Source organism: Chelonoidis abingdonii, chromosome 4 (genome assembly GCF_003597395.2).
Source record: "Chelonoidis abingdonii isolate Lonesome George chromosome 4, CheloAbing_2.0, whole genome shotgun sequence".
NCBI classification, from domain to species: Eukaryota; Metazoa; Chordata; order Testudines; family Testudinidae; genus Chelonoidis; species Chelonoidis abingdonii.
In genome coordinates, this window is record NC_133772.1 from 13,116,683 (window position 1) to 13,144,410 (window position 27,728).

Here is a 27,728-nt window from a genome sequence, read left to right on the forward strand (position 1 = left end):
TATGGGATAGCTGAGGAACAGCTACCCACAGTGCACCGCTCCTGAAATCGATGGTAGCCTTGGACCATGGACACAAGCAATCGATTTTTTGATCGCACTGTGGACGCACAAAACCGATTTTATAACATCGGTTTTGTAATATCGGTTTAAACTACTTCGAAATAATCGTGCAGTGTAGACGTACCCTCAGTCTGTGAGCTCTTCAGTGTAGAGACCTATTTCACTTGCCAAAAGCCTCACAAAAACCTAGAGCACTGTGTAAACACCACAGGAACAGTAAGGTGTGAAGTGAATCTAGATGCTTGAAAAAAGTATGAGGCACTTTAGAGTCCTTGTTTCTTACATAAATAGTGCACATTCAATGGAGACCCTGCAGTAGCCTGAATTAAGCAGAGAAAGAAAAGGCTGCATAGTGAAGGCCAAAGCTTGAGCCCAGTGAAATCAATGGGAGTTTTGCCAGTAACTCCACTGGGATCAGCACTTAGACTTAAATCTACTGTTTTTGGTTTCATCTGGCAGCCTTTGGGTTTCATTTTTGAATCATTAAAAATGTCACTTAGCTGTAGCAGAATAATCAATTTCCTCACACAGACAATCCCTATGCCAACTTTTGGTATAATTCCCTTATGGACACTCATTGTGGAAGAGTCCTCTTATTTCAAAATAATTACTTTGAAAGTAAACAATTATTCTAGAATAAAGTCACTTATATTCCAGAATAGTGTGTCCACATGAGGGAATTATACTGCAGTACAAGTGTTCCAGAACAGCTATTCTGCTTTAGTTATATCAGTCAATTTTCCCATGTAGAAAAGCTATTAGGCTACTTACCACTATCAGACAATCCCACTATCATTGTTACAAGTCTCCTGGTAGCACAAGAGGCCTGGAGTTGACATGTGGTTTGTGACTCTGCCCATTCTTAATCCCTGGATCACGGACAAAATGAGTCATAACATCTTTGTACTGCAACTGGCATTCACAAATGCCTTCAATCAATGTATAATTGAGGGATTATTTTACTGCAAGATCAGTCCCTTTACTGGTTTAAAGGAGGTATTTGCTTCTTTGTGTGCAGGTTCTTTTAACTGTAGTTCACATTAGAAATTCAGTGTAGGAACCTCTGCTCAAAAATATGGCAAGGTCTCCAAAGATGGAGGCATCATCAGTATCTTGAATCACAAGATTATCAAAATGGTTTTTAAAAATGTGTTGCTGTAAATTCACAAATCTCCTTTCTAAACAAATATTTTCCCCCTTACAGCAGTATTATAAATTCCAAACATCATTTTAAAGGAAGTTTTTGATTTGAAATCAATATTAAAACATTTAATCTGTAGTTTCATGCCTATTAAGTCATTTTAAAGTAAGTGATCCAAGAAGAAAAAATTGACTATTGAAGACAAAATTTCATCCTAGTCTTGTTTTTAGAGGGGTTAAAAATTACAAAGGGTTGTAAAAAGTTGATTGTATCTCTACTATAAGGTGAAGGACATTAAGTGCTGTGTCTTTGACGAGCAAGTGAAACTAAAAAGATACAGGGTTGGCAGTCATGAAGCACTCAAAATCCATGAACCCCTCAAAATTAAAGGTTCCTTTCTCACACACACAAGCTTCCCAAACTTTTCAAGATGACCCGCTGTGGAGGTCAATGAAGCATGCTCTGGAGGAAGTTCAGGGTCTTGTGCTTGCAGTTTCTGATCAAGTCAGGCTCAGCGGCCCGTGTCTCTTCTCCTCCTCCAAGTGACAGATTGCTTAGTCAACTGCTCAGAAACAAGAATTACCATGAAAGGGAAAGAAGGCCAGAGCATAATCTGAGGAGTAAGCATCCTTGATGCTGCAGCATGTCTTGTTCATTTCAGAAGTCTGCATGCAAGACATTTACATGGACAAACAGCAGGAGGGTATGAAGGAGGCCTAAAAGCTACAGTCTGGTGCTGTGTAAAGTTGATCTTAATGAACTAAACTGCTATAAGCATCTAATGGAAGCAGCTGCAGTAATAACGTCGCAATGTGCTATGACTTTGCATTTTCCCCTAGGGAACTTCGTTGCAAGAAGGTAAATTACCCACAAAGATGGTGAAGGAAATGCTTCCGTGTTCTCCAGGCAAAATACTCGACCATGATGAGAAGCAGTTTCCTGCCTGCAGAAAAGGATACACCAATGTTAAAATAAAACTACGTTCTTCTATGCTCCTACCAATGTTTAGAAACATTTCATTGCAATTTTATTATTTTCACTTGGACAAAAAATAATCTTTTTGAAAACTTTACATTTCCTGGGGAAAGATTCTCAGATCAGCCTACTTTTTAAAAAAATCCAATTTACAACAAGTCAAAATAAATAGCACATTGTTAACTTGTTCATGTCAGACTGTATTTCATGCTGTATAATGCACAACCATGAGGTGGTAGGTATATTTGAAGTATAAAGGCAGATTGCTGATACTTAACATAATGGCACCAACAGCTTTCTAAAGAGAAGCAACACCAGCAAAAGTCGGTTTGCATTATGGACAGTGACAGCCACAGGACTAAATGCAGATTAAACTGTAAGCAGAGCAGCCACCATAACACACATTTAAGCAGACAGACCCAAAGAACTGTTTGAGCCTTCTTCTAGTGTGGTTAGAATAAGTTGTATAGAGAACAGATTTCCCTACAACTTTACAAACAAAACATGGTTTCAAAGCTAGGTAACATTTGACCCATGATTTCCATCTTCCTTTGTACTAGATGGAAACATAATTATATGCAAGTAATGCTTCAGAACTGAGTCTGTTCTAGCTTCCAAAAAAGAGGTATGACATTGCAAATGTGATCTCATTTGCTACAAACAAAAGCTTAGGCAAACCAGAAGTGTTTGTCATTACAACAGGCACTATTTTTATTCAATCACCAGAGGTGCAAGAAGACTGGGAGAAAAGTAGTCATTTTCCATTCAACATACAGTGTCTTTGCATTAGAGCAGTAATATTCAGATCTCTATGGTTCAGGAGCCAAATTAACAATCATCACTACTTAAAGGAGCCACAGTAGTATAAATTGATATTATTCTCACAGCAATTAAGTTAATAACTCAGTGCAAGTAGGTAATTGGCTAACATAGGCTACGTCTACACTACAGGATAAATTCGAATTAGCTTAAACCGATTTTATAAAACAGATATTATAAAGTCGATTGTGCGTGTCCACACACATTAATTGGTGGTGTGCGTCCATGGTCCGAGGCTAGCATCGATTTCTGGAGCAGTGCACTGTGGGTAGCTACTGTAAAATAATGAGGCCAATAATGTCGATTTCCGTCCACACTAACACTATTCCGATATAGTAATATCGATTTTAGCATTACTCCTCTCGTTTTGTAGGAGTACAGAAATCGATTTAAAGAGCCCTTTAAATCGATATAAAGAGCAGTGTAGTGTGGACAGGTGCAGCGTTAAATCGATTTAACGCTGTTAAAATCGGTTTAACAGCGTAGTGTAGACCAGGCCATAGTAAAAGCATCCAGATTGGTTGATAAAACTTTTAATATGTGCTGCGAAGAACTACAGATGACACAGTAAAGAGCCTCTTACAGCTCTCAAGCCTCAGTCTGAGTATCACTGCATTAGAGTAAGTCAGAGCTGACATCATTCACCACAGTTTTGACATTTTTATATTGAAGAAGGTGATTTAAAATAAGCCCATACCTGCTATGGTGCAAATGAAATTTTTTGTTCAGTTACGTGGGCCAAAGGTATCTGGTACTTGTTTTCATGTGTATAGTAGTAGCTGAACAGAGGAGAGGAAAAATAAATTACATTTTCAAAGGAAAACTCTAATTTAGTTTCTTTTAAAAGGAGAGACGAAGTAAATTTATATTTAGCCTCAAAATTAATTCCAGAGTTTTATGGCTGCTGAAGTTTGGAAAGTTGATCTGAAGATATCTGAGGTCTCACTGATAACATCAGAGGACACCAAGATTAACTAATTTACCAAGACGAAAGATGAGGAGGGTTCTGATATTAAAGCCTTCTGATATAAGAGGGCTAGTAGGAGTGAAGAGGGAAATCTTCATTGAAAGGTGATATGGAAAATAGGAAAAAATAGGGCTTGTTCCACTTTAATGCTGTTTTGTTACATGGCCTAGCAGCCTCAATGGTTTTATTACTAGAAATTCAGTTATTGGCAATTAGAGAAATAATAAGGCTACCGCAGGACATCACAAGAAACTGAACATAAAGCAAGTGAGAGAGTGGAAAGGATTTTGGACCAGACTGTTTAAGACACTTTGTTTACACCATTTAAGTCCATTGTCTGACAGTTTGGAGAAGGGAGAGAAAGGGTTTTGGGTTTTTTATGTAATTTTTAAACACCTTCTGCCCCTGCAATTAAAGTTTGAGGGCTCACAATACACATTCTCAAAACTGCTTCCATTCCTAGTCCCAGAAAGTCTTCCAACAAAACCTGAGAGAACCATGTTTCATTGCTGATATTTCAAAGGTAAAAAAGAAGCAGGGGAAAAAGAAAAAAAAACCCTTTACATCCTTTTTCTCTTTTCAAATGTTAGTATATTACAGCAATGTGCTCCCCCTACCCAAAAAAATCCTTTTGGATGTAAAGGGGAAAAATTCATCATGAGCCATATTTCTTTGTATCATGCCAATATCCTGGTGACAGAAAATAATGTTTGGGGTTTATTTTTGTAAAAATACACTATAATAATGCTTCTTCCAGAGCAAAGAGACTAGGAGGGAGAGAAGTTTTTAAATGTTATATATAAAGATTGGTATGTGAAAAACACTAAACTATCACCACCCGCAGACTCACAAAATTTCGCTAGTGATTACCTATTTCTTTTGTCCCATTGTTGTATATGGAGATCATGATTCTTTTAATGAAATATGTTTGGCCAGCATTAAACAGTGGAACCAAAGAACAGTTCATACACATACTGAAATGAATGGAAATTTAGAAAAATCCCTCACCCTGCATTCTGCTTAGATATAATCTTCCACATAATGCTGATAACCAAGAGAAGCAACAGCACACCACCTGTGATCCCTGAGACAACAAGGAGAGAACTGAATTAGTCTGACAAATGGGCTTATGAAACACAGAAATACTATTATTGGCCTTTGCAGATTTTTAATTAACTCACAAAATCTCAAACAAAGTTAACAGGTGACGGCATTCCTCTATCTGTACCTCAATTTCACACATACAGAATGGGAAGAGACTGTCTAGGAAGGAGTACAGCAGAAAGGGATCTAGGAGTTATAGTGGACCACAAGCTAAATATGAGACAACAGTGTGATGCTGTTGCAAAAAAAGCAAACAAGATTCTGGGATGCATTAACAGGTGTGTTGTGAGCAAGGCACGAGAAGTCTGCTCTGTGCTGGTTAGGCCTCAACTGGAGGATTGTGTCCAGTTCTGGGCACCGCATTTCAAGGAAGATTTGGAGATGGTCCAGAGAAGAGCAACAAGAATGATTAAAGGTCTTGAGAACATGACCTATGAAGGAAGGCTGAAAGAACTGGGTTTGTTTAGTTTGGAAAAGAGAAGACTGATAGGGGACATGATAGCAGTTTTCAGGTATCTAAAAGGATGTCATAAGGAGGAGAGAGAAAACCTGTTCACCTTAGCCTCTAAGGACAGAACAAGCAGCAATGGGCTTAAACTGCAGCAAGGGAGGTTTAGGTTGGACATTAGAAAGAAGTTCCTAACCGTCAGGGTGGTTAAACACTGAAATAAACTGCCTAGGGAGGTTGTGGAATCTCCATCTCTGGAGATATTTAAGAGTAGGTTAGATAAATGTCTATCTGGGATGGTCTAGATAATATTTGGTCCTGCCATGAGGGAAGGGGACTGGACTCGATGACCTCTTGAGGTCCCTTCCAGTCCCTAGAATCTATGAATCTAATAAGGGTTTCTGAAATCCTAGTTATGTCTGTTGTTTACAAAATGCAACCTTCTCAGTGTTTGATCTTTAGCAAAAACATAACAGTTATTAGCATTCAAAAGTCGACTAAGATAAGACTATCTATTAGTGTTTCAAAATATAATACAGTGGATTCATTGTGCCCAAAACAAAAGATTACACCAACTGCAAACAAAGGGTCACCGATGCACACACCCATTGTCTAAAACAGGGTCAGCACCACCTTTCAGAAGTGGTCGGTGCGAGTCTTCATTTATTCACTCTTATTTAAGGTTTCGCATGCCAGTAATACATTTTAATGTTTTTAGAAGTTCTCTTTCTAGAAGTCTATAATATATAACTAAACTATTGTTGTATATAAAGTAAATAAGGTTTTTAAAATGTTCAAGAAGCTTAATTTAAAATTAAATTAAAATGCAGAGCTACCCGGACCAATGGTCAGGACCCGGGCAGTGTGAGTGCCACTGAAAATCAGCTCGCATGCCACCTTTGGCACACGTGCCATAGGTTGCCTACCCCTGGTCTAAAACCTAGAGCTCTTTAGACTGCTTGAAATGAGGAGATCAACTATGTTCCAGTATACGAAAAACCCAAGCTACTGTGCTGCTGTAGCACATTAGTGTAGACGCTACCTATCCCATTTGCGTAAGTAATTTACCTCCCCAAAAGGTGGTAGCCAGGTCAACAGCAGAATTCTTCCATTGATCTTGCACTGTCTATGCAGGGACATAGGTCAGCTTACCAACTCCATTCAGGTGTGGATTTTTCACACCCCTTACTGACAGTGAAACTGAGCTAATATTTTAGCGTAGACCAGACCTGAGCCAGGTGCTCTAGAGGAAGCCCTACAGTAAAATTGAAGAATGCTAACAAAGCTGACAAAAATCTTAGGCCAAGTGGCTTTGGTGCATACGGTTTTTGGACATAAAATAGTTGCTGGGTTCTAGACAATGTAATCTCGAGCCTTAGGGAACTCCACCAGGAAGTGAGGTTTTTAAAAAGAGTCTGATTATGGAGGTACTGGACTTTTCCTGGTTCACATGTAGTCTTGTGGAGAAGCAAAGGTTTGAAAGTTGGGAAACTGACTCTATAAAGAAGGTTCAGAAACAATGGGCCAGATGTTCAACTAGGGTAAATCAGCATAGCTCCACTGAAGTCAGTGGAGCTATTTCTATCTACCCCATCTGTGACTCTAACCCCAAGTCTTTGTAGTAAACTACTTACCAAGGACTACTGAGATGAAGTTATAGGAACCTAGAGTGGGAGGGAGAAGGGAGAAAAAAAATTGAACTACTATAATATGAAAGAGGAATCACAGCCACATGATTTCTTCAAAAATATTTATCCAAACATTTTCTATATTTCAGGCATGTTACAGATTTTATTGGTGAGAACTAGAAAGCAACATTTATGAAAAGTCCTCCCCATATTGCCAGCTATATAGAAAGGCCCTTGCAACTTTTAAAGGGAGATAAACCACTGTAACCCAATTGCCCCTTCCAGCGCAGGAGAAACCTCAGCACTGTATTGAGTGGCTGAGCAAGAAAGAAGCTCTTTCAGTTCACCTGCTAAATTAACCACATATCAACTGTGAAGGCCTTGGGAGCATGACACACACCCACTGAATTAAGCTGACAGGACAAAGCTGTTGCTTAGAGAACTGCCTTATACTGACAGGGATAAAATGTTAAGTAGAGAATAACGCATATTTTGAAAACTGCAACCTAAATGCAGTGAGTTTTACACAGAATAACATAACTATTGTGAAAAGCTCCCTTAGAGAGCCAATCAGCACAGCAAGACAAAAGTCATGGTTGTAACACTGATTGGTGGTCTCTACATAGTCAAAACACTCAAACCATATTAGGACATCATATTATATTTTAGACAGGCCTCAAGTTGAGAGAATTTGCTTTTTACCTTTCCATATTTAGGGCCCGTCTACACACAAAATTCACAGTGGTTTAAGTTAAATCAGACTTTATGTCAGTTTAGTTAACCGGGTGCAAGCCTCTGTGTGGGCACACTTATATCTGTTTGAAAATTCTTATATTAGTTTAGCTTGCATTCATAATTTATAGGTGCAGGCTAAACTTATATAAGCCAAGTAGGAATTGCTTTGAGTGCCCACACACAAAGTTGCACAAGTATGATTAAATCTGCTTTAAAAAAAAATAAATAGCACCTTTAGTTAAGCCCTTGCAACTATGTGGGGAGACCAGGTATTAGTCTTTTCATTGTACATGTCACGAAACAACTGATGCAGATATATTCAGGAGACATATACGCACTGAGTTCATTTGGGGTACCACTGTAACTTTGTTCAAATAAAAATTTGAAAACCTTACATACAATCTCTTTTCTATCCTAGACAGATACTGTCTATGCAGCCAAAGAAACATTTTACCTTGTCTGCACACAAACTTGCATTGGTTTAACTAAATCAGGTTTTAAAAAAAGAAGACCTGTCTAGTGTTGGAAATCTTTGTGTAAAGCAGGCCTCAGAATAGACAGGGATTTGTGTTGGAGATTCTGCAAAGGGCAAATCTCATTTCAACCTCTATTTTCATTTGACCACTAGGTGGAAACCTAACACAGGGAATAAAAATGAAATAGTCACCATCTACTGTTAAGCTTGCTACAGTCTCATCACAGCAAAAACTTAACTCACGAGCATGAATTTTTCCCATTTATTCTATACATACTGGGACTACAGACTGGCACAGGAGGATCCCAGGTAAAGTCATGTTGGCACTGTATCAGACTGCTGCCTTCCAACACATAACCGTTGTCACATTCCAGAGTAACATAAGTTCCAAATGGATATGTATTTCCCATTACTGCCTTCTTGCCACCTTGAACTTCTGGGAATGCACATCTGATCTCTGAAATAAAGGTCAGCAAAAATAATATTTCAAGAAGAAAAGGAATGTAAGTTGCAGAAGATGAGATTGCAGGTTTTTTTAAGGTGTAGTCAGGGCCATCCCGAGAGGACTGGGACTGACTGCTGGGCCAATCGCACCAGCCTGCGGGGCCCACCAAAGTACCGTGCCAGGACCAGTCACCCTGATTCGCCGTACCCAAGGGACGGCTCTGCGTGTAGTTATATTCACTTATAAAAGTGACAAGAACCAACATGTAATCCTATTACTGTACCAAGGTGTAATTTGCTGCCTTGTCGCTGGAGGAATGTAGACATACAGGGCAAAATCCTGGCCCACTGAAGTCAGTGGGAGTTTTACCAGGATTTCAATTCATAGTCTGTTTCTTTAGTTTTTATGCACTAGCTCAGTACTGCGTTGAAGCAGAAGAAAGATGTCAAGCTCTTCAAGGCAGGCAACTGCCATTTTATTTTTAGTTGGTTTGCAGGGAAAAACCTATTGAGTCATTTCTATCCTTAATGTTTTGTAGAACAGCGCAAGCATGACAGGACTAAATCAGAAAGGCTAAGGAACAAAATGGATTACAGACAGCAAGGGACATAAAAAGAATTAAGAAGAAGTTCTTTAAATACATTAGGAGCAAGGAGAAAGACAATGGAAATTGTAGGTCATCTAGATACTGGGGAAAGAGAACTAATTGATGACATCAAGAAGGTTCAGGTATTTAAGGCCTATTTTACTTCAGTCTTCATTGAAAGGTTAATGGTGACCCAGATACTGAATATTAACAAGAAGAAGGAAGGAAGACAAGCCAAAACAGGGGAAGAATAGGAGAAAGAACATCTGGATAAGTCAGTGGGACTTGATGAAATTAATACTAGAGTAATTAAGGAACTAGCAGAAGCATTCTCAGAAATATTAGTAACTATAGCAAGAAGTCATGAAGGATGGGTCAGGTCCTAGAGGTCTGGAAGAAGGGCAAACACAGTACTTGTCTTTAAAAGAGGGAACAAAAAGGACCCTGGGAATTATATACCAATCAGCCTAACTTCGATATCTGGAAAAGATACTGAAATATTAAACAATATATAATTACCTAGAGAATAACAGGATTATAAGGACTAGCCCTCATGGATTTGCCAAGAACAAATCATACCAACCAACCTAATTTCCTTCTTTAACAGGGTTACTGGCCTAGTAGATAGGTGGGAAGAAGTAAATGTGATATATCTTGATTTTAGTAAGGCTTTTCACATAGTCCTATATGACAGGGGTTCTCAATCTTTTTGAGCCCCCCACAAAACATGCTTTAAAAACTCCATGGCCCACCTGTGCCACAACAACTGGTTTTCTGCATATAAAAGCCAGGGTCGGCGTTAAGCAGAAAGCAGGACACTGCCCAGGACCCCATGTCACAAGGACCCCCGAACAAAGCTAAGTTGTTCAGGCTTTAACTTCAGCTCCCAGTGGTGGGGCTCAGGGCCCCAAGCAGCAGGGCTTCAGCTTTCTGCCCTGGGCCCTAGTGAGTCTAACAACATTGGTCCTGCTTGGTGAACTGCCTGAAACCTGTTTGAGGCCCCTTCAGGGGCCCAGGACCCCTGGCTGAGAACCACTGCTATATGACATTTTCAGTAAGAAAACCATGGAAATATGGTCTAGATTAATTTACGGTGGGTGCAAAACTGGTTGAAAGACCGTACTCAAAGAGTAGTTATCAATGGTTTGCTGTCAAACTGGGAGGACATATCTAGTGGCATCCTGCAGGGGTCAGTGTGCTGGGTCTGGTACTAATCAATATTTTCATTAATGAGTGGGATAATAGAATGGAGAGTATGCGTATAAAATGTGCAGATGACACCAACTTGGGAGGGGTGAAAGCATTTTGGAGGACAGGATTAGAATTTAAAATGACCTTGACAAACTTGAGAACTGATCTGAAATCAACAAGATGAGATTCAGGAAAGACAACTGCCAAGTACTTCACTGCAAAAGGAAATATCAAATACACAACTACAAAATGTGGAGTAACTGGCTAAGTGGTAGTAATGCTGAAAAGAATTCAGGGATTATAGTGGATCGCAGATAGAATATGAGATGCACATACTCATCTTCAGTTGTGCCTTACAGCAGTGAGGCAAACTCACATCGGGGTAAAAAGTTTACTACCTACCTTCCCTTACATAATGTTTACATCCCCCCAAATACCTTTAACTTCATTTTCGTTAGTATTTCTACACTATTCCATCTTCCTGCTGACACTTTTATAAATCCTTTCAACAGCAACCTCATCCAGCAGTGCTCAGAGAGCCATGCTCTCCACTGGCATCAGAGTGCAAGTTCCACTGAAGTCAACTGAGCTTCTTGTGCTAGCAGTGATTATAGCCCTGTGTGTCTCCCTGCGGGATCTATTCCCAGCTGTGAGTTGTGTTACAGTAGCTGGTGTGTCTGAACATTCTTTCTCTCATTTTAAATCCTGTCTGGTGACTAATACACCTACAGCCAAAGGGAAGAAGCCAATCAAAAATTCCATTCACCTTCACATAGAGGAGAAGGGAGGCTCCACGTTCCAGATGTGGTACAATAGATCGAAGCATCTCCACGGAGGGCGTAGCCAGGTTCACAGCTGTAGTTCACATATGTTCCACTGGGGAAAGCTGCCAATGGCTTGGCATTGTGCTTCCCTTTGACAATGAATGGAGGTGGGGGACACGGCAATGCTAACGGGGGAGAGGGGAAGAAGAATATTTCAATGAAAATCTGAATCCTGTTCAAGAAGAGCTTAAAATAGGAGCAGGATGTGGGGAAGCCCAGGATGCACGAGTTATATCACACCCTCCATTGCACGAGTGATGCAACACATACAAAAGAGATTAAATATCAACTGCCTAGATTCACCTTTCACCCACAAACTCAGATTTTCCCAATCTGCTACTTTTCTGTTCCTACAAATTTCCCTTGACTCCCTTAAAAATCCAAAATAGAATTTGTTGAGAGGGGGGTGAGTTTTGTTGATTTGTGTTTCCATTCACACCTTTAGGAAGCTCAGTGAGACAGTCCACTGCCAGATCTCTGTCTGTCAGGAGGGCAGAGCAGGACGCAGGGGATCAATTATCACAGTGACAAGCACAGTCAAGAGATCAGGGGTGGGTGGATATTTGTATGTTCTCCATTTACAGCTGAAAAGTGATCCCAGGATTCAATGGAAATTTATTTTTTAGCCTCCAGTATAACCCTACCAGATGTTGATCATCTCAGTTACCCTGCAGTCAACCTTGATTCACACTTACCCTCTATGCAGGCTGGAACAGGAGGATGCCAGGTTCCTTCATCTCGGCACTGAATCTGATGGCTGCCATTCAGGGTGTAGCCAGGATCACATTCAAACCTAACCGTGTCCCTGGGTCGATAGACAGGTCCACGTCCAGCTATTTTTCTTCCATTCTGGATTTCTGGGGCGATGCAGAGAACTTCTGAAATTGAAAAGGTGCAGATGGTGTCAGTCTGTCCGGCAAGCAGTGCTATTCAGTGGGCACTTGGTACCTGTGCTGTGCACTGGCTGCCTATCAGTTTCTGGGGAGAGTTGATCGTGTTGCTTTTAACCTCTAACATGCAAACGCTTTAGTGCTAGCCTGCCTAATACCACATCCCACGGGTACCATACTGTTCTTCCCGTGGTGAACAGAGGCCCTACATGGATCCCTCTCAGTGACAGAGAGGAGGGCTGGTGGGAGAGCTCCCTGTGAGGGACCCTCAGTTTGGTGCCTACTCCTTGCACTTGGTGTTAAACAGTAGAGGCCTGTTTGCCTTTAGGACACACACTGCAAATCTTTCCTGTTCGCTCAGCCTGTACCAAGGGAAGAGATTGGACGCAGAGATCTCTCTCTGTGTGTGAGGGGAGTGTGGATATTCGTTTCTAGTTTTTGTAATTCATGCCAAGTGTGCTTAGGGTTTCAGATTGGCCTTTTTTTAAAGTATTTACCTTGTGGGTGTTTATCTGTGCACATGCATGTAGGAATGCAGAGTTTGCATACAGCACATTTATTTTCAAAAGCATTTATTTCACCATGTGTCTAATTAAATGGAGCTTTAATTCCCTGTTATTAATGGTGTTGCACTGGTGAGCTTGTCTTTCATGTTAAATCCTGTGGTAGGAGCTTCTTCCTCTTAGTTCTAGGTAACAGAACATAAACGCACCTTCACACCGAGGAGGGGGAGGACTCCAAGTTCCGGATGCCATACAATAAATAGATGCCTGCCCAGTAAGGGAATAGCCGGGCTCACAGATGTAATTTACAGACATTCCACTGCTGAACACTGCCAAGTCCCGGCCGCTGGGCTTCCCATTGGCGATGGCTGGAGGAGAAGGACACTGCAGCACTGCAGGGAGGAAAGAGAGTCTTAACTGAACCAGAGCTCATGCAGGCTAATTTATAGCAGGGAAAAGATCCACATGCTTGTTTTGAGCTGTGCCGAACACAACAGCAGTGAGCCTAATGCACACCAGGGGTAAAGCTATCTACCTCCAATCCCTCCACCTCATTCACATTCTCCCAAATACCTATATAGTGTGATGAGTCAGTCATGTTTCTTGACATCCACAGATATGTTCCCAACCATCTCAATAAGGCTCCAACAGCTACTTCCACTATATATATTGTGTTTGCAATGGAAATGCTGCCCTTTTGGATAATTTATTGGTTGCTCGGTTGGAGCCTTCTCTACAGTCCCTTAACTTGAGAGGAGAGTTAAGTTGGCAAATCTGGCCAGTATTCACTTCTTCAGGGATCTTTTTGGACCATGGAAAAACCAAAATACTATGGAGAGGAGTATGGGAAACACTGGGATAGCTACATAGATATTTGCATTTCCCTTTCAGATCTCAAAACTAATCCCAGTGTCCTTTTGGCCTCCATGCTCAGCCTTGCCAGATCTTACTCTTCACTGTGATGGTGCCATGAATATATATGACATACTAGAATATGTTCTGTGCTGCATATGCCATGTAACATATCTATGTGAAGGTTATGATCTACTGAATCTATTAATCCTATTAGTATGCATGTATCCTTTTTGTATTCAAAGTTATGAATATTGGCCGTGTACTGGCTTGATTTCTAAATAACCTAAGTAGAGCATTTGGTCAGTTCTCGGAGAAAGGAATTTGCAAAGTTAAGTGCCCAATCAAGAAGCATTTAAGGAACAATGCATCTTGGAATGCTCCAATCCACATAAGAAGTCTTCCTGTAGACATTCAAGATACCATGTGGTCAATGGCTTCTGCCTGTAAACACCGTGAGTCATGCACAGACATGTAACTTGCCCAGGTAACTCCAGAACTCCATCTTGGAGCTGGACTTTGCATAGGAGGGAGGAGGGGGTCTTCACCCACAAGAGAAAGTCTATTTAAGCCCATGGGAGACCCCCTCCATTTTGTCTTCAGCTGGCTAAAAAGGGAGAGCCTCTCCACCTCTGAAAGAAACTGGAACAAAGGATAGTCACCACATGGGGGTGTGAGTGATTGCTGGACCCAGACTATCACAAGACTAGTCTGTAAAAGGAAACTTACTGGAACTGGTGAGATCTTATCTGTATTCGGTTTTCTGAGGCATAGACTTGCGTGTTTTATTTTATTTTACTGGGTAATTCACTTTGTTCTGTCTGTTACTACTTGGAACCACTTAAATCTTACTTTCTGTATTTAATAAAATTACTTTTTACTTATTAATTAACCCAGAGTATGTATTAATACCTGGGGGGGGGGAGAACAGCTGTGCATCTCTCTCTATCAGTGTTATAGAGGGAGAACAATTTATGAGTTTACCCTGCATAAGCTTTATACAGGGTAAAACAGATTTATTTGGGTTTAGACCCCACTGGAAGTTGGGCATCTGAGTGTTAAAGATAAGAACACTTCTGTAAGCTGCTTTCAGTCAAGCCTACAGCTGCTAGGGGACGTGGTTCAGACCTGGCTCTGGGTTTGCAGCAGGCTAGCAAGTCTGGCTCAAACCAGGCAGTGCACTGACATCCTAAGCTAACAGGGCAGGAAAGCAGGGGCATAAGTAGTCTTGGCACATCAGGTGGCAGGTCCCAAGAGATTTTCTGTGATCCAACCCATCACAATCACAATGGGATCAAAGATAACCCGCCATCAAAGCCTCAGTCACACTTACTTCTTTCACAGACAGGGACAGGAGGATCCCATCTACCATCATCTTGGCACTGAGTCTTGGGGCTGCCGCTCAAGGTGTAACCAGGGTCACATTCAAACACAACAATGTCTCTGGGTCTGTAGGCAGGCTGTACCCCATTTGTTCTGCCATTCTCCACTTCTGGGCCTAAGCACGTGGCTGAAAAGGAAAGCATAACAAACTCTTTAGACTCTAACGCACGTGTGGGATGGAATGGGCAGTTTACCCACTGAGCCATTTCCTTTGACAAGTCTTTTATTTCACTTTCATAAGTATTTCTACACTCTGACATCTTCTTGTCACCTGTATCAGTTCTTTCAGCATGAACATTACCCAGCTGCACTCCCAGAATCATTCACCACTGGTACAAGTGGATGCAATGCTACTGAAGTTAAAGGAGCTCCTCTTGTCAGCAGAGACTTTGGCCCACGTGTCTCACTGGAAGTTGAGCCCCCAGCTGTCGAATTTGCTGAATTGGTGGCTTGTCTCAAAGTTCTATTTAAATCCTTTTGCGTGTCTGATGCACTGAGTGAGGCCAAGGGAAGCAGCAAACAGAACAGAAACGCACCTTCACATTGAGGGTGGGGGTTGCTCCAAACTCCAGATGCTGAACAATGAAATTATGCCTCCCCAAAAAGGGAGGAGTCAGGATCAGAACAGTAATTTACAAACACCCACCACCCAGAAAAAAATATCAGCCTCCTTTAAGCATCTCAAATTGGACGATCAAAAAATCACTGGACAATTTACGCTCACTATTTAGTGTGTTATATTGCAAGAGCTAATGACTTATTGCTTTTCTGAATCTTTTACTCATTTGTAACAATCTCGACCTCACCCCATTATAGAAAAGAACTTGACTGCAAGACCACTGTCAGGGGGGAAAACAAAAATGTTCCATGATTATTCAGCATGCAGGAACTAGAGGGTCATCATCCACGTCCAAAGGAAGAGTGAAAAGTGAGTGTAGTTACTGGAAAGCTTGCTGATAATTGATAAAAATAGTGAAATTCAGCTGCAGAAGCAGAAGTACCTGCAAAAGCTGTGGTTGACCAAGAAGTTATTGAATATCATCTTGTAAATCACTTCCAGTTTCCATTTCAAGATGGGACAGACATGAGGATCCTGAGCAGAGGAAGATAAAAGTGCTCTGCTTTCACCTTTAAGTTACAGAAATTCCCCTCAGCAGACCCACAGCTCTTGCAAACTTGGGTCACTCTCACAGCTGGTGCAGTTTGAGGAATCATAACCCCCAAATGCACTGTGGGGAAGCACAAGGATTGCAATAAAACAGAAGGGACAAAATTACTCATCTGGCATCCCCACTGCTCTCAGAGCCCTGCCAGCACTGCCCCCAACCTGGTACATTTCTTATTCTCTGGGTCTGTTCCTAACAATTGGGACCATCCATTTCTCCCATCAAACCAGCCTGTCAAGTCTCTTGATTTGAGGTGAGCATCTGGCAAGACAGATCCAGACTGGGTTAGTGTTGGAGGTGCTCACAGATCAGACAGAAGGGAAACCTGTTTCTACATGCATAATACGAACAAATCAGAGTTTTGACACTTGCCTTGCTCACAGACCGGCAAAGGTGGATCCCATGTGTCATCAGTTTGGCACTGACTCAGATTGTGACCCTTCATGGTGTAGCCAGGATCACACTCAAAGGTAACATTGTCTTTATACGAATAGACACGTCTGTCATCAGATACTCTTCTTCCATTCTGGATCTGCGGGGCTGGGCATCTAACCTCTGAAAAAGAAACGCTTTAGGTGAAACAGGGCCAGAGAGCAAGAAAAAAATCTCTGCACCCGATGCAGCTCTCAAGCCTTTTTTAGGCTTTCAACATTTTCCATGTCACTTGTTGCACTAGCCTATATTACTCCTACTTGAAACTACAGATTGTTGTGGGAAATTTGGAGGGCTATCCTGGGACAAGGAGATGGAGATACATTGGTCACAGTGTAGGTCCCTTCACAGCAACTTTACAAGTGTTCTCTCCTCAGAGAGTGTCCTCTGTACAATCCCCCCTCACCTATGCCTATAATCCTGAGAGGCTCTTGTGGCTAATGCACTGGCTCGGGACTTGGAGATCTGGTTTAAATTTTTGGCTGTGCCACTGATCAAATCAGTATATCACGCTGGATAACTAATCTCTATGTGCCTCATTTCTCCCTCTCTAAAGTGGAGATCATAATTCTTTCCTCCCTCTTAATTAACATTTGTGAGGCAAGCAAATGGGCACATGTAACAACATGGACAGACAGCTGTGACATACTTAGGTAAGCACCTGGACAGACGTTTATAATTTACTTACTCTCACAAATGGGAACTTCACCACTCCATGCAACACGCATGCCAGAAATCTCACATTGTCTGTAAGGCTGTCCAATCAACCGGTGCCTGGAATTAGGCAGAGGGGGTTATCAGTTGTTACCTAGTCCTTTGGTTAGGAGTTCTCCTGTGAAGCTCAGTTATTTGGGAAGCTCTTCTCCCGAGCAAGAGCAGATGGGAACCAACACCAACTACTGAGTGATGATCATAGGAGAAAAGGCTCCTTGCCAACTCAGAACTCCCCAGCCCCCTGTAGAATTAAACCATGGAACGGAATCCTATGTAGACCCAATGAGCTGGCACTCTTTGAGCCAGGGGATCCAAATGTCCTTCCTGTGCCCTCAAGTCCTCCTCACCACAGCAGCATAATCATTCCCCACTATGGAATCACAAGCCACAGGCAAACTAGTAACAGCATTTTCTCCCAGCGCTTTCTGGCAGGTTGCTGCAGGAGGGGTATTATTATGCCTGATCGAGACGGGTTTTGTTTTTCTCATGATGGATGAGATAAGTTTTTGAGGCAGTGTGGCAGGGAGAACTCCACCAGAGAGGTCCTTTGGGGCCATCTGCCTGTCCCAAGTCAGGATAAAGGAGGAGGATTGGGCGTTGGGCTAGCAACTCCACCTCGTATAAAATCAACCTGCTACAGAAACACCAACAATAGAGACAACAGAGACTTTTACCCTGGAAAAAGAAGGGTCTTCAACTCGAAGATGCATGACGCTGGGTGGTGAAAGCCATGAGGAAGCCACTAAACCGATTACCCTTCTTGCAACCAGGAGGATTACCATAGGCACATGGAACGTGAGGACCATGTACGAGTCAGGAAAGACGGCGCAGGTTGCAGCAGAGATGAGGAGCAACAACCTGACAAGAGGCCGTCCAAGAAACACCTGGCAACGCGACCTTCAGGCTGATAGCAAAAAAATGGGCTATACCTGGAACCAGCTAGAGTGAATGGCCCAGAATAGAGGACTCTGGAGATCTTTGGTTGGCGACACATACCCCGATTGGGGTGACGGGCATGAGTGAGTGAGAGTGAGTGGGCCAGGGAGACCCAGCCGGGGTCTGGATAGCTTGAGATTCATAAACTAAGTCAATCATGACTGTTGTAACCCATGCAAGAGTAACACCCCACCCCAGCAGACAGGTCCAAATAGAAAGACACTACAGCAAATCTCAGCTGAGCTGGCTCTGGAGTTCAGCAGCCAGCTGTTGTTATAGGGAACGTCTGTGAAATGGGACTTTCTTCAGTTACAGGCTCTTCCCTTTCGCCTCAACATATGACATGCTCTACAAGGCCACAAGCCAGCACTACAGCTGCAGACCTTTGTTTCTCAGACCTCAAAGCATAGTCCTAGTCTTCAAATGGAGAGGGCAAGGGATGCCCTCTTCTGCCACCGTATCCCCAGCACTCTCACTCGGGCACCTTCCCCGCCCAGCAGGTTCCCCTTGGAGACACCTCCTCAGTCTGGCAGGTGGGCAGTTAGTCAGTGAAAACCCTTCCACCCAACTCCATACAGGAAAACTGCCTTTTCCAAATATTCAGAAGAAGAACCGTTCCCCTGTCAAAGCAGGGGTAAAATCCAAGAGATTCCAAGGTTTGCCCTGGTCACTTGGATCCTACTCAGAGGAGACATCTGTGCTCAGCCAGCACCTTCAGGCAGTACGGAAGAGTAAACTGCTTTCAGGAGTTGGGGGAAATATGAGGATATCCATTTATGTTGCACAGCTCCATCCTAGGCAGAAGGAGCCAGCTCAGGCAATCTGAAACTTACCCTTCTTCACACATGAAGCTAACGGTTGACCCAAAGAGAATATCTGTTATAATAACTCTGCCGTTCTCTGGCTCTCCTGGATGACCACACGATTTCTCTGGTAGAGAACAAGGCAAAGATTAGGCTTCTCCCTTTCAATGCAACAATTATCCGAGGGATCTGTCCCTATTTAACACACTCCACAAAGGCGGCATTTAGAAGGCCCAGAATAGCCACAGCTAGAGAACTTGACTAGTTACTATGAACTATTTAAAGGCACATTAGTTGTATCCATGCTGCAAAATGTTATTGCCATTAAGACCTTTATCGAACAATGGAAACAAAATCCATGAAGATATTCACTTTTACAGAACTTGAGTGCTTCTGACCACATTCGATTTTGAAGGCATGTAATAGTGGGTGGTATCTGCGGCTGTCTGCTGTATCCAGGCCGGCAAGTATAGTTTATAGTCTTCCCAACAGGAAAGGCAGACTGATTTTTATACTCGCTCTTCAGCTCAGCAAAGCTTAACCTCATTGGGACACCACAGCCATCTAGCAAGAAAGAAAACATTCATGAGAAAAAAAAAAACATATCTACTGAACTGGTATGTACCACGTCTGGCACAGGCAGATAAAACAACAGTGTTACAAAGAAACAACTGCAGATCCACTTTATAAAGATTCTTCTAGGTGTTACACTAGGATTAAAGCTGAGGGAAAGAGAACCTTCAGACAAAGGTGCTACTACAACAAAAATCCATAGCTAGAGACTAAATCTCAAATAACATACACACTGGGCCACACTCACCGGTGGCACAAGAACCTCTATTTCCTAATCAACTAAAACATATGCACCTCCCCTGTTTACCGCTGGTCCTAATATCCATCCTCGGGCTGCCATACTCCCAGGATGCTGAAATGTGCCAGTTTTCAGTAGTACTTCAGTGGAAGACTGAAGAATCACAATAGTTGCTTCTGGCCTTAAAGCATATGACTCTATAGGTTCAGCAATGCCCAACGGAATTAATATCCACATACAGCATCATCTATCAAAGGACCCAAGCCCTTCACAAACTTTGATACAACAACCCATTGACTCAAGATACTTAGGTTATCTCTTACTGTAATTTAGCAGCTGAGGCTATAGGACGAGCACACCACATCGCTGGCAGACGTGGGAATATAAAATAACCACTCCTCACACTGCCTCAATCATGAGCACTGTGTTCTAGCAGTATTGTATCTAGCATTGTATCTAGCATTGTATCTAGCAGTTTGTACACACCCAGAGTACCACCATGTGAGTTTTCAGATGGTTTTGAGAAACACATTCAGTGTCACTTCCTTCATTAACATTTTCAAATTCAATTGTCTCATAAGGATATATTTGCCTTTGTAAGAACAGCAGGTTTCTGGGTTCACACCATTTGTTAAACCACTGCAATTCTATGTGTGGACATGCCCTAAGAATCTGCGAGGGAGTTTGTCTATAGAGTCATTTCTTTTGCAGAGCTTTAACTTCATCTTCATTTGTATTTTTACACTATTCCATCTTCCTGCTGACACTTTTATAAATCCTTTCAACTGTAATCTTGTCCGGCAGAGCTCAGGGAGCCGTGCTCTCTACAGGCATCAGTGCGCAAGTTCCACTGAAGTCAACTGAGCTTCTTGTGCAAGCAGTGATTATAGCCCTGTCTCCCCCCACCGGGAGAATCTATTCCCAGCTGTGAATTGTGTTACAGTAGCTGGTGTGTCTGAACATTCTTTCTCTCATTTTAAATCCTGTCGGGTGACTGACACACCTACAGCCAAAGGGAAGAAGCCAACCAAAAATTTCATTCACCTTCACATAGAGGAGAAGGGTGGCTCCACGTTCCAGATGTGGTACAATAGATCGAAGCCTCTCCACTGAGGGCGTAGTCGGGTTCACAGCTGTAGTTCACGTATGTTCCACTGGGGAAAGCTGCCAGTGGCTTGGCATTGTGCTTCCCTTTGACAATGACCGGAGGTGGGGGACACGGCAACGCTAACGGGGGAGAGGGAAAGAAGAATATTTCAGTGAAAATCTGAATCCTGTTCAAGAAGAGCTTAAAATAGGCTGGTCTGCAGGATGGGGGAAAGCCCAGGATGCATGAGTTATGTCACATCCTCCATTGCACCATTGTTGTATGTATGCAACACATACAAAAGAGATTAAATATCAACTGCCTAGATTCACCTTTCACCCACAAACTCAGATTTTCCCAATCTGCTACTTTTTTGTTCCTACAAATTTCCCTTGACTCCCTTAAGAATTCAAAATAGAATTTGTTGAGAGAGGGAACGAGATCTGCTGATTTGTGTTTCTAGTCACACCCTTAGGATGGTCAGTGAGACAGTCCACTGCCAGATCTCTGTCTGTCAGGAAGGCAGGGCAGGATACAGGGGATCAGCTATCACACTGATGAGCACAGTCAAGAGATCGGGGGTGGACGGATATTTGTATGTTCCCCATTCACAGCTCAAAAGTGACCTCAGGGTTCAAAGGAAATTTAATTTTTAGCCTCCCGGCACATCTCTACCAGATGTTCATCATCTCAGTTGCCCAGCAATCAGCCTAGAATCACACTTACCCTGTATGCAGACTGGAACAGGAGGATCCCAGGTTCCTTCATCTCGACACTGAATCTGACGACTGCCATTCAGGGTGTAGCCAGGATCACATTCAAACCTAACCATGTCCCTGGGTCGATAGACAGGTCCACGTCCTGCTACTTTTCTTCCATTCTGGATTTCTGGGGTGATGCAGAAAACCTCTGAAATTGAAAAGGTGCAGAAAGTGTCAGTCTGCCTGGCTAGTGGGGCTGTTGGGTGGGCGCTTGGCACCTGTGCTCTGGATTGGCTGGGGAGAGTTGATGGTGCTGCTTTTCACCCCTAAATTGCAAACACTTTAGTGCAAGCCTTCCTAAAACCACATCCCACAGGTACCATACTGCTCCTCTTGTGGTGAATAGAGGCCCCAGATGGTTCTCTCTCAGTGACAGGAGAGCAGGGAGCAGGAGAGCCCATTGTGAGGGGCCCTCAGGTTGGCACCTTGGTCTTCAACAGTACTGGCCTGTTTGCCTTCGGGGGACACACTTTCCTCTTCTCTTGGTGTGTAGCAAGGGTGGGGATAGCGTGCCTGTCTGTGAGTGTAATGGGAGCGTGGAGATTAGTTGCTAGTGTTTCTAATTTATGACAAGGGTGCCCACGGTTTCAGAAGGGCACAGCTTTTTAATATTTTATTAACAGGGTGTGTGTATGCTTAGGAGCGCAGAGTTTGCATATAGCACCTTTATTTTCAAAAGCATTTATTTCACCCAGTGTCTAATTAAATGGAGCATTAATTCCCTGCTATTAAATTTGTTGCACAGGTGACCTTGTCCTTTGGTAGGAGCTTCATCCTCTTAGTTCTAGGTAACAGAACATAAACACACCTTCACACCGAGGAGGAAGAGGGCTCCACATTCCGGATGCCATACAATAAATAGATGCCTGTCCAGTAAGGGAGTAGCCGGGCTCACAGCTGTAATTTACAGACATTCCACTGCTGAACACTGCCAAGTCCTGGCTGCTGGGCTTCCCGTTGGCGATGGCTGGAGGAGAGGGACACTGCAGCACTGCAGGGAGGGAAGAGAGTCTTAACTGAAGCAGAGCTCATACAGGCAGATCTCCCAACACAACAGCAGTGAGGCAAATGCACATCAGGGATAAAGTTACCAACCTCTATCCAGTCACATCCCACCAAATACCTATAAAGCACAATGACACAGGGTATGTCTACACTATGGGATTATTCTGATTTTACATAAACCGATTTTGTAAAACAGATTGTATAAAGTCGAGTGCACGCGGACACACTAAGCACATTAATTCAGTGGTGTGTATCCATGTACCGAGGCTAGCATCAATTTCCATCAGGTTCTTAGTCTAGATAAGTTGTAATTTCATTTTGCATAGCTGTGGTTAAGTTAGGTTTAGAGAATTGTTTGTATTGTGCTCTGTAAGTTAGGTTTAAAAAATTTGTTGCATTGTGTTCTGTTACTTGCTAATTTGTGTAGTCTTGGTTAAGTTAGGTCATAGATAAGATTTTGCTGTGTTCTGTATAATTGTGGTTAAGTCTGTCTTCCCACTGCCCTAACCCGCAACCCCCGAGCACCCCAGTCACTCGTTGCAGTCTCTCTGATGTTTAAACTTGCAGCCTGTCTGCTCTCTGTGTCTCCCTCAGTTTAAATCTCCCTCTGCTGTCTGCTCACGTGCTCCTCTTCCCCATCACCCAACCTCATTCCTCTACCCCTGCCTCTCTCTCTCTCTCTCTCTCTCTCTCTCCTTCCCCCCCACGTGTTCACCCGCTCCTACTGCTCCCAAACCTCAACTGTATTACTGAAGTCTAGCATAAAACCCCCATTGGTTACCCTTTTTTCTCTCTAACACACCTCACATTTTACATTTATACACTGTGACACATTTTCACCTAGAGTTGTTGGTTATTTAACACATTTTTCCCATAACTGTTAGTTGGTTATATGCTGCTGTAACACACCCTTTACATAAGAAATTGTTAGTTACCTGTTACATTTATATTTCAGTGTTAATTGGTTACCAACTGTATTACCCCACTGTTTGTACCCACTACTGAAAACCCCCTATATACTATTTACTAAAAGAAACCCTCCCCAATTGTCTACCTTAACAAACCCCATACCCCTCACTATTGAATTTTCCCTGTTTTTGCATTTTCTTAATAAAGTTTATTATTTTGCACCCCACCAGTGCAGTAGTTGTCCCCAAGATCCCCTACCTGCTGGCAGGGTCAATTTGTTGAGAGAGGGATGAGTTTTGTTGATTTGCGTTTCCATTCACACCTTTAGGAAGCTCAGTGAGACACAGCATTGCCAGATCTCTGTCTGTCAGGAGGGCAGGGCAGGACACAGGGAATCAGCTATCACAGTGACGAGCACAGTCAAGAGATCAGGGGTGGGCAGATATTTGTATGTTCTCCGTTTACAGCTGAAAAGTGACCCCAGGATTCAAAGGAAGTTCATTTTTTATCCTCCAGGCACAATCCTACCAGATGTTGATCATCTCAGTTACCCTGCAGTCAACCTTGATTCACACTTACCCTCTATGCAGGCTGGAACAGGAGGATCCCAGGTTCTATCATCTCGGCACTGAATCTGATGGCTGCCAATCAGGGTGTAGCCAGGTCATCACATTCAAACCTAACAGTGTCCTGGGTCGATAGACAGGTCCAGGTCCAGCTACCTTTCTTCCATTCTGGATTTCTGGGGCGATGCAGAGAACCTCTGAAATTGAAAAGGTGCAGATGGTGTCAGTCTGTCCGGCAAGCAGTGCTGATCAGTGCACCTTTGGTACCTGTGCTCTGAACTGCTCCCTACCAGTTTCTGGGAGAGAGTTTAGGGTGCTGACTTTTAACGTCTCAAGTGCAAACAGTATATTGCTTAAACCACAATCCCCAGGTTCTGTGTTGCTCCTCTTGTGGTGAACAAATGCCCCACACAGATCCCTCTCAGTGACAGCGAGCAGGGCGGGTGGGAAAGCTCCTGTGAGGGGCCTCATTTTGGAATCTGCTCCTTGCACTTGTTCAGAAACAGTACAGGCCTGTTGGCCTTGAGGACTCACTGCAAATCTTTTCTCTTGACTGAGCGTGCAGCAAGGGTAGGGATTGGGGTCAGAGGTTTGTGTGTCTGTCTGTGTGTGTGAGGGGAGCATGGATAATAGTTCCAGTTTTGTGATTCATGTCAAGTGTGCTTAGGGTTTCAGACAGATACTTTTTCCCCCCCCAATATTTCCCTAATGGATGTATATCTGTGCATGTGCGCACAGGAGTGCAGAGTGTGCATACAGTGCCTTTATTTTCAAAAAGTACTTGTTTCACCATGTGTCTAAATGGAGCTTAATTCTCTGCTATTAATTCTGTTGACTTTCGTGTTAAATCCTGTGGTAGGAGCTTCTCTCTTAATTCTAGGTAACAGACATAAATGCACCTTCACATCGAGGAGGGGGAGGGCTCCACATTCCGGATGCCATACAATAATACAATCATCCAGGCAGGCAGCTGGCTGAGTGGGTCCGGTGGACAGGTCCCGGAAAAAAGGCGCAAAACGATTGTCTGCTGTTGCTTTCATGGAGGTGGGGGGCTGACGACACGTACCCAGAAACACCCGCGACAAAGTTTTTGCCCCATCAGGCATTAGGAACTCAACCCAGAATTCCAATGGCCGGTAGAGACTGAGGGAACTATGGAATAGTTACTCACAGTGCAATGCTCCGAAAGTCAGCATTAGCCTCAGTACTGTGGATGCACTCCGCCGAGTTAATGGTCTTAATAGTCTTAAGTGGGGACACACACAAATCGACTGTATAAAATTGATTTAAAAAAAATCAACTTCTATAATTCGACCTAATTTCATAGTGTAGACATAGCCCTTAGTCACACTTACTTCTTTCACAGACAGGGACTAGGAGGATCCATCTACCATCATCTTGGCACTGAGTCTTGGGGCTGCCGCTCAAGGTGTAACCAGGGTCACATTCAAACACAACAATGTCTCTGGGTCTGTAGGCAGGCTGTACCAATTTGTTCTGCCATTCTCCACTTCTGGGCTTACGCACGTAGCTGAAAAGGAAAGCATAACAAACCCTTTAGACTCTAACACACGTGCAGGATGGAATGGACTGAGCCATTTCCTTTCATAAGTCTTTTACTGTACTTCAATTTCATAACTCTATTTCTATACTCTGACATCCTCTTGAGCCCTTTATATCGATATGAAGGGCCTCGTTGTGTGGACGGGTGCAGGGTTAAATCAGTTTAACGCTGCTAAATTCGGTATAAACGCGTAGTGTAGGCCAGGCCTCAGTCATGCTTCTTGTAAACCCCAGACATTTTCCCAGTCTCCTTAGTAAGGAGCCAAGGGCTATTTGCACTGTATATTTTGTGTTTGGAAATGCTGCCACTTTCAGACTATTTCTTGGTTGACAGGGGCCATCCATAAGTTCCCTTAACTTGGGAGCGGGGTTAAGTTGGCAAAGCTGACCAGGACTCAGTTCTGCAGGAATCTTTTTGGAGAGTGGAAAAGCCCGGATACTATGGAGTGGAGCAAGGGGAAACACTGGGATAGCTACACATATATTTGTATTTCCCTTTTCTGATCTCAAACTAATCCCTCCCTCAGCCAGTCTCCTTTTCTTACCGGTCCTCCATACTGGCCAGTACTGGCTTACTTTCACCTCTGGATGCAGGGGATCAGCTATCACAGTGACAAGCATAGACAAGAGATTAGAGGGTGGGTGGATATTTCCCCATTCACAGCTGAGAAGTGTCCCCAGGATTCAAAGGAAGTTTATTTTTTAGCCTCCAGGCACAACCCTACCAGATATTGATCACCTCAGTTACCCAGCAGTCAACCTAGATTCACACTTACCCTGTGTGCAGATTGGAACAGGAAGATCCCAGGTTCCTTCATCTTGGCACTGAATCTGATGGCTGCCAATCAGGGTGTAGCCAGGATCACATTCAAACCTTAACGTGTCCATGGGTCTATAGACAGGTCCATGTCCAGCAGCTTTTCTTCCATTCTGGATTTCTGGGGCAATGCAGAGAACCTCTGAAATTGAAAAGGTGCAGAAGGCGTCAGCATGAACTGGGAAGGGTGCTGTTCAGTGGGCGCTTGGCACCTGTGCTCTGCACTGGCTCCCTACCAGTTTCTGGGGAGAGTTGATCATATTTCTTTTAACCTCTAACATGCAAACACTTTAGTGCTAGCCTGCCTAATACCACATCCCACAGGTACCATACTGCTCCTCTCATGGTGAATAGAGGTCCCAGATGGTTCCCTGTCAGTGAGAGAGAGAGCAGAGCTGGTGGGAGAGCTCCTTGTGGGGGGCCCTCAGGTTGGCGCCTTGGTCTTAAATAGCACTGGCCTGTTGGCCTTTGGGGGACACACTTTCCTCTTCACTCAGCATGTAACAAGGGTGGGGATAGCCTGTCTGTCTGTGAGTGTGAGGGGAGTGTGGAGATTAGTTGATAGTGTTTCTAATTTATGTTAAGGGTGTCCAGGGTTTCAGTCTAACATGGTGTGTGTATGCTTAGGAGGGCAGAGTTTGCATACAGCACATCTAATTTCAAAAGCATTTATTTCACCCTGTCTCTATTTAAATGGAGATTTAATTCCCTGCTATTAAATTTGTTGCACCGGTGACCTTGTCTTTTGAGTTAAATCCTGTGGTAAGAGCTTCTTCCTCTTAGTTCTAGGTAACAGAACATAAACGCACCTTCACACTGCGGAGGAGGAGGGCTCCACGTTCCGGATGCCGTACAATAAATAGATGCCTGTCCAGTAAGGGAATAGCCAGGCTCACAGCTGTAATTTACTGACATTCCACTGCTGAACACTGCCAAGTCCTGGCTGCTGGGCTTCCCGTTGGCGATGGCTGGAGGAGACAGACACTGCAGCACTGCAGGGAGGGAAGAGAGTCTTAACTGATGCAGAGCTCATACAGGCTGATCTCCAGAAGGGAAAAGATCTATATGCTTGTGTTGAGTCGTGTCCAATGCAACAGCAGTGAGGCAAATGCACATCGGGGGTAAAGTTACC

The 27,728-nt window shown here is 43.2% G+C and overlaps 1 protein-coding gene across 1 annotated transcript in view; it reads right to left on the reverse strand.

Moving 5' to 3' along the window:
- The window catches only part of CR2 (complement C3d receptor 2), a 106,713-nt gene extending 80,994 nt beyond the window's left edge, over positions 1-25,719 (reverse strand). Inside the window, exons 1-18 of the mRNA XM_075064710.1 lie at positions 25,572-25,719; positions 22,545-22,727; positions 21,702-21,884; positions 20,933-21,115; positions 19,450-19,641; positions 19,108-19,204; positions 17,313-17,398; positions 16,565-16,747; positions 14,977-15,153; positions 13,001-13,183; positions 12,094-12,276; positions 11,341-11,523; positions 8,630-8,809; positions 7,149-7,178; positions 4,971-5,046; positions 3,697-3,774; positions 2,709-2,732; positions 2,069-2,144 (exon numbers count right to left, since the gene is read on the reverse strand). Of these exons, the coding sequence (XP_074920811.1) occupies positions 2,069-2,144; positions 2,709-2,732; positions 3,697-3,774; positions 4,971-5,046; positions 7,149-7,178; positions 8,630-8,809; positions 11,341-11,523; positions 12,094-12,276; positions 13,001-13,183; positions 14,977-15,153; positions 16,565-16,747; positions 17,313-17,398; positions 19,108-19,204; positions 19,450-19,641; positions 20,933-21,115; positions 21,702-21,884; positions 22,545-22,727; position 25,572 (2,298 nt within the window). The 5' untranslated portion in view covers positions 25,573-25,719. The remainder of the gene's footprint in view (positions 1-2,068; positions 2,145-2,708; positions 2,733-3,696; positions 3,775-4,970; positions 5,047-7,148; positions 7,179-8,629; positions 8,810-11,340; positions 11,524-12,093; positions 12,277-13,000; positions 13,184-14,976; positions 15,154-16,564; positions 16,748-17,312; positions 17,399-19,107; positions 19,205-19,449; positions 19,642-20,932; positions 21,116-21,701; positions 21,885-22,544; positions 22,728-25,571) is intronic.
- Positions 25,720-27,728: the final 2,009 nt, after the last annotated feature.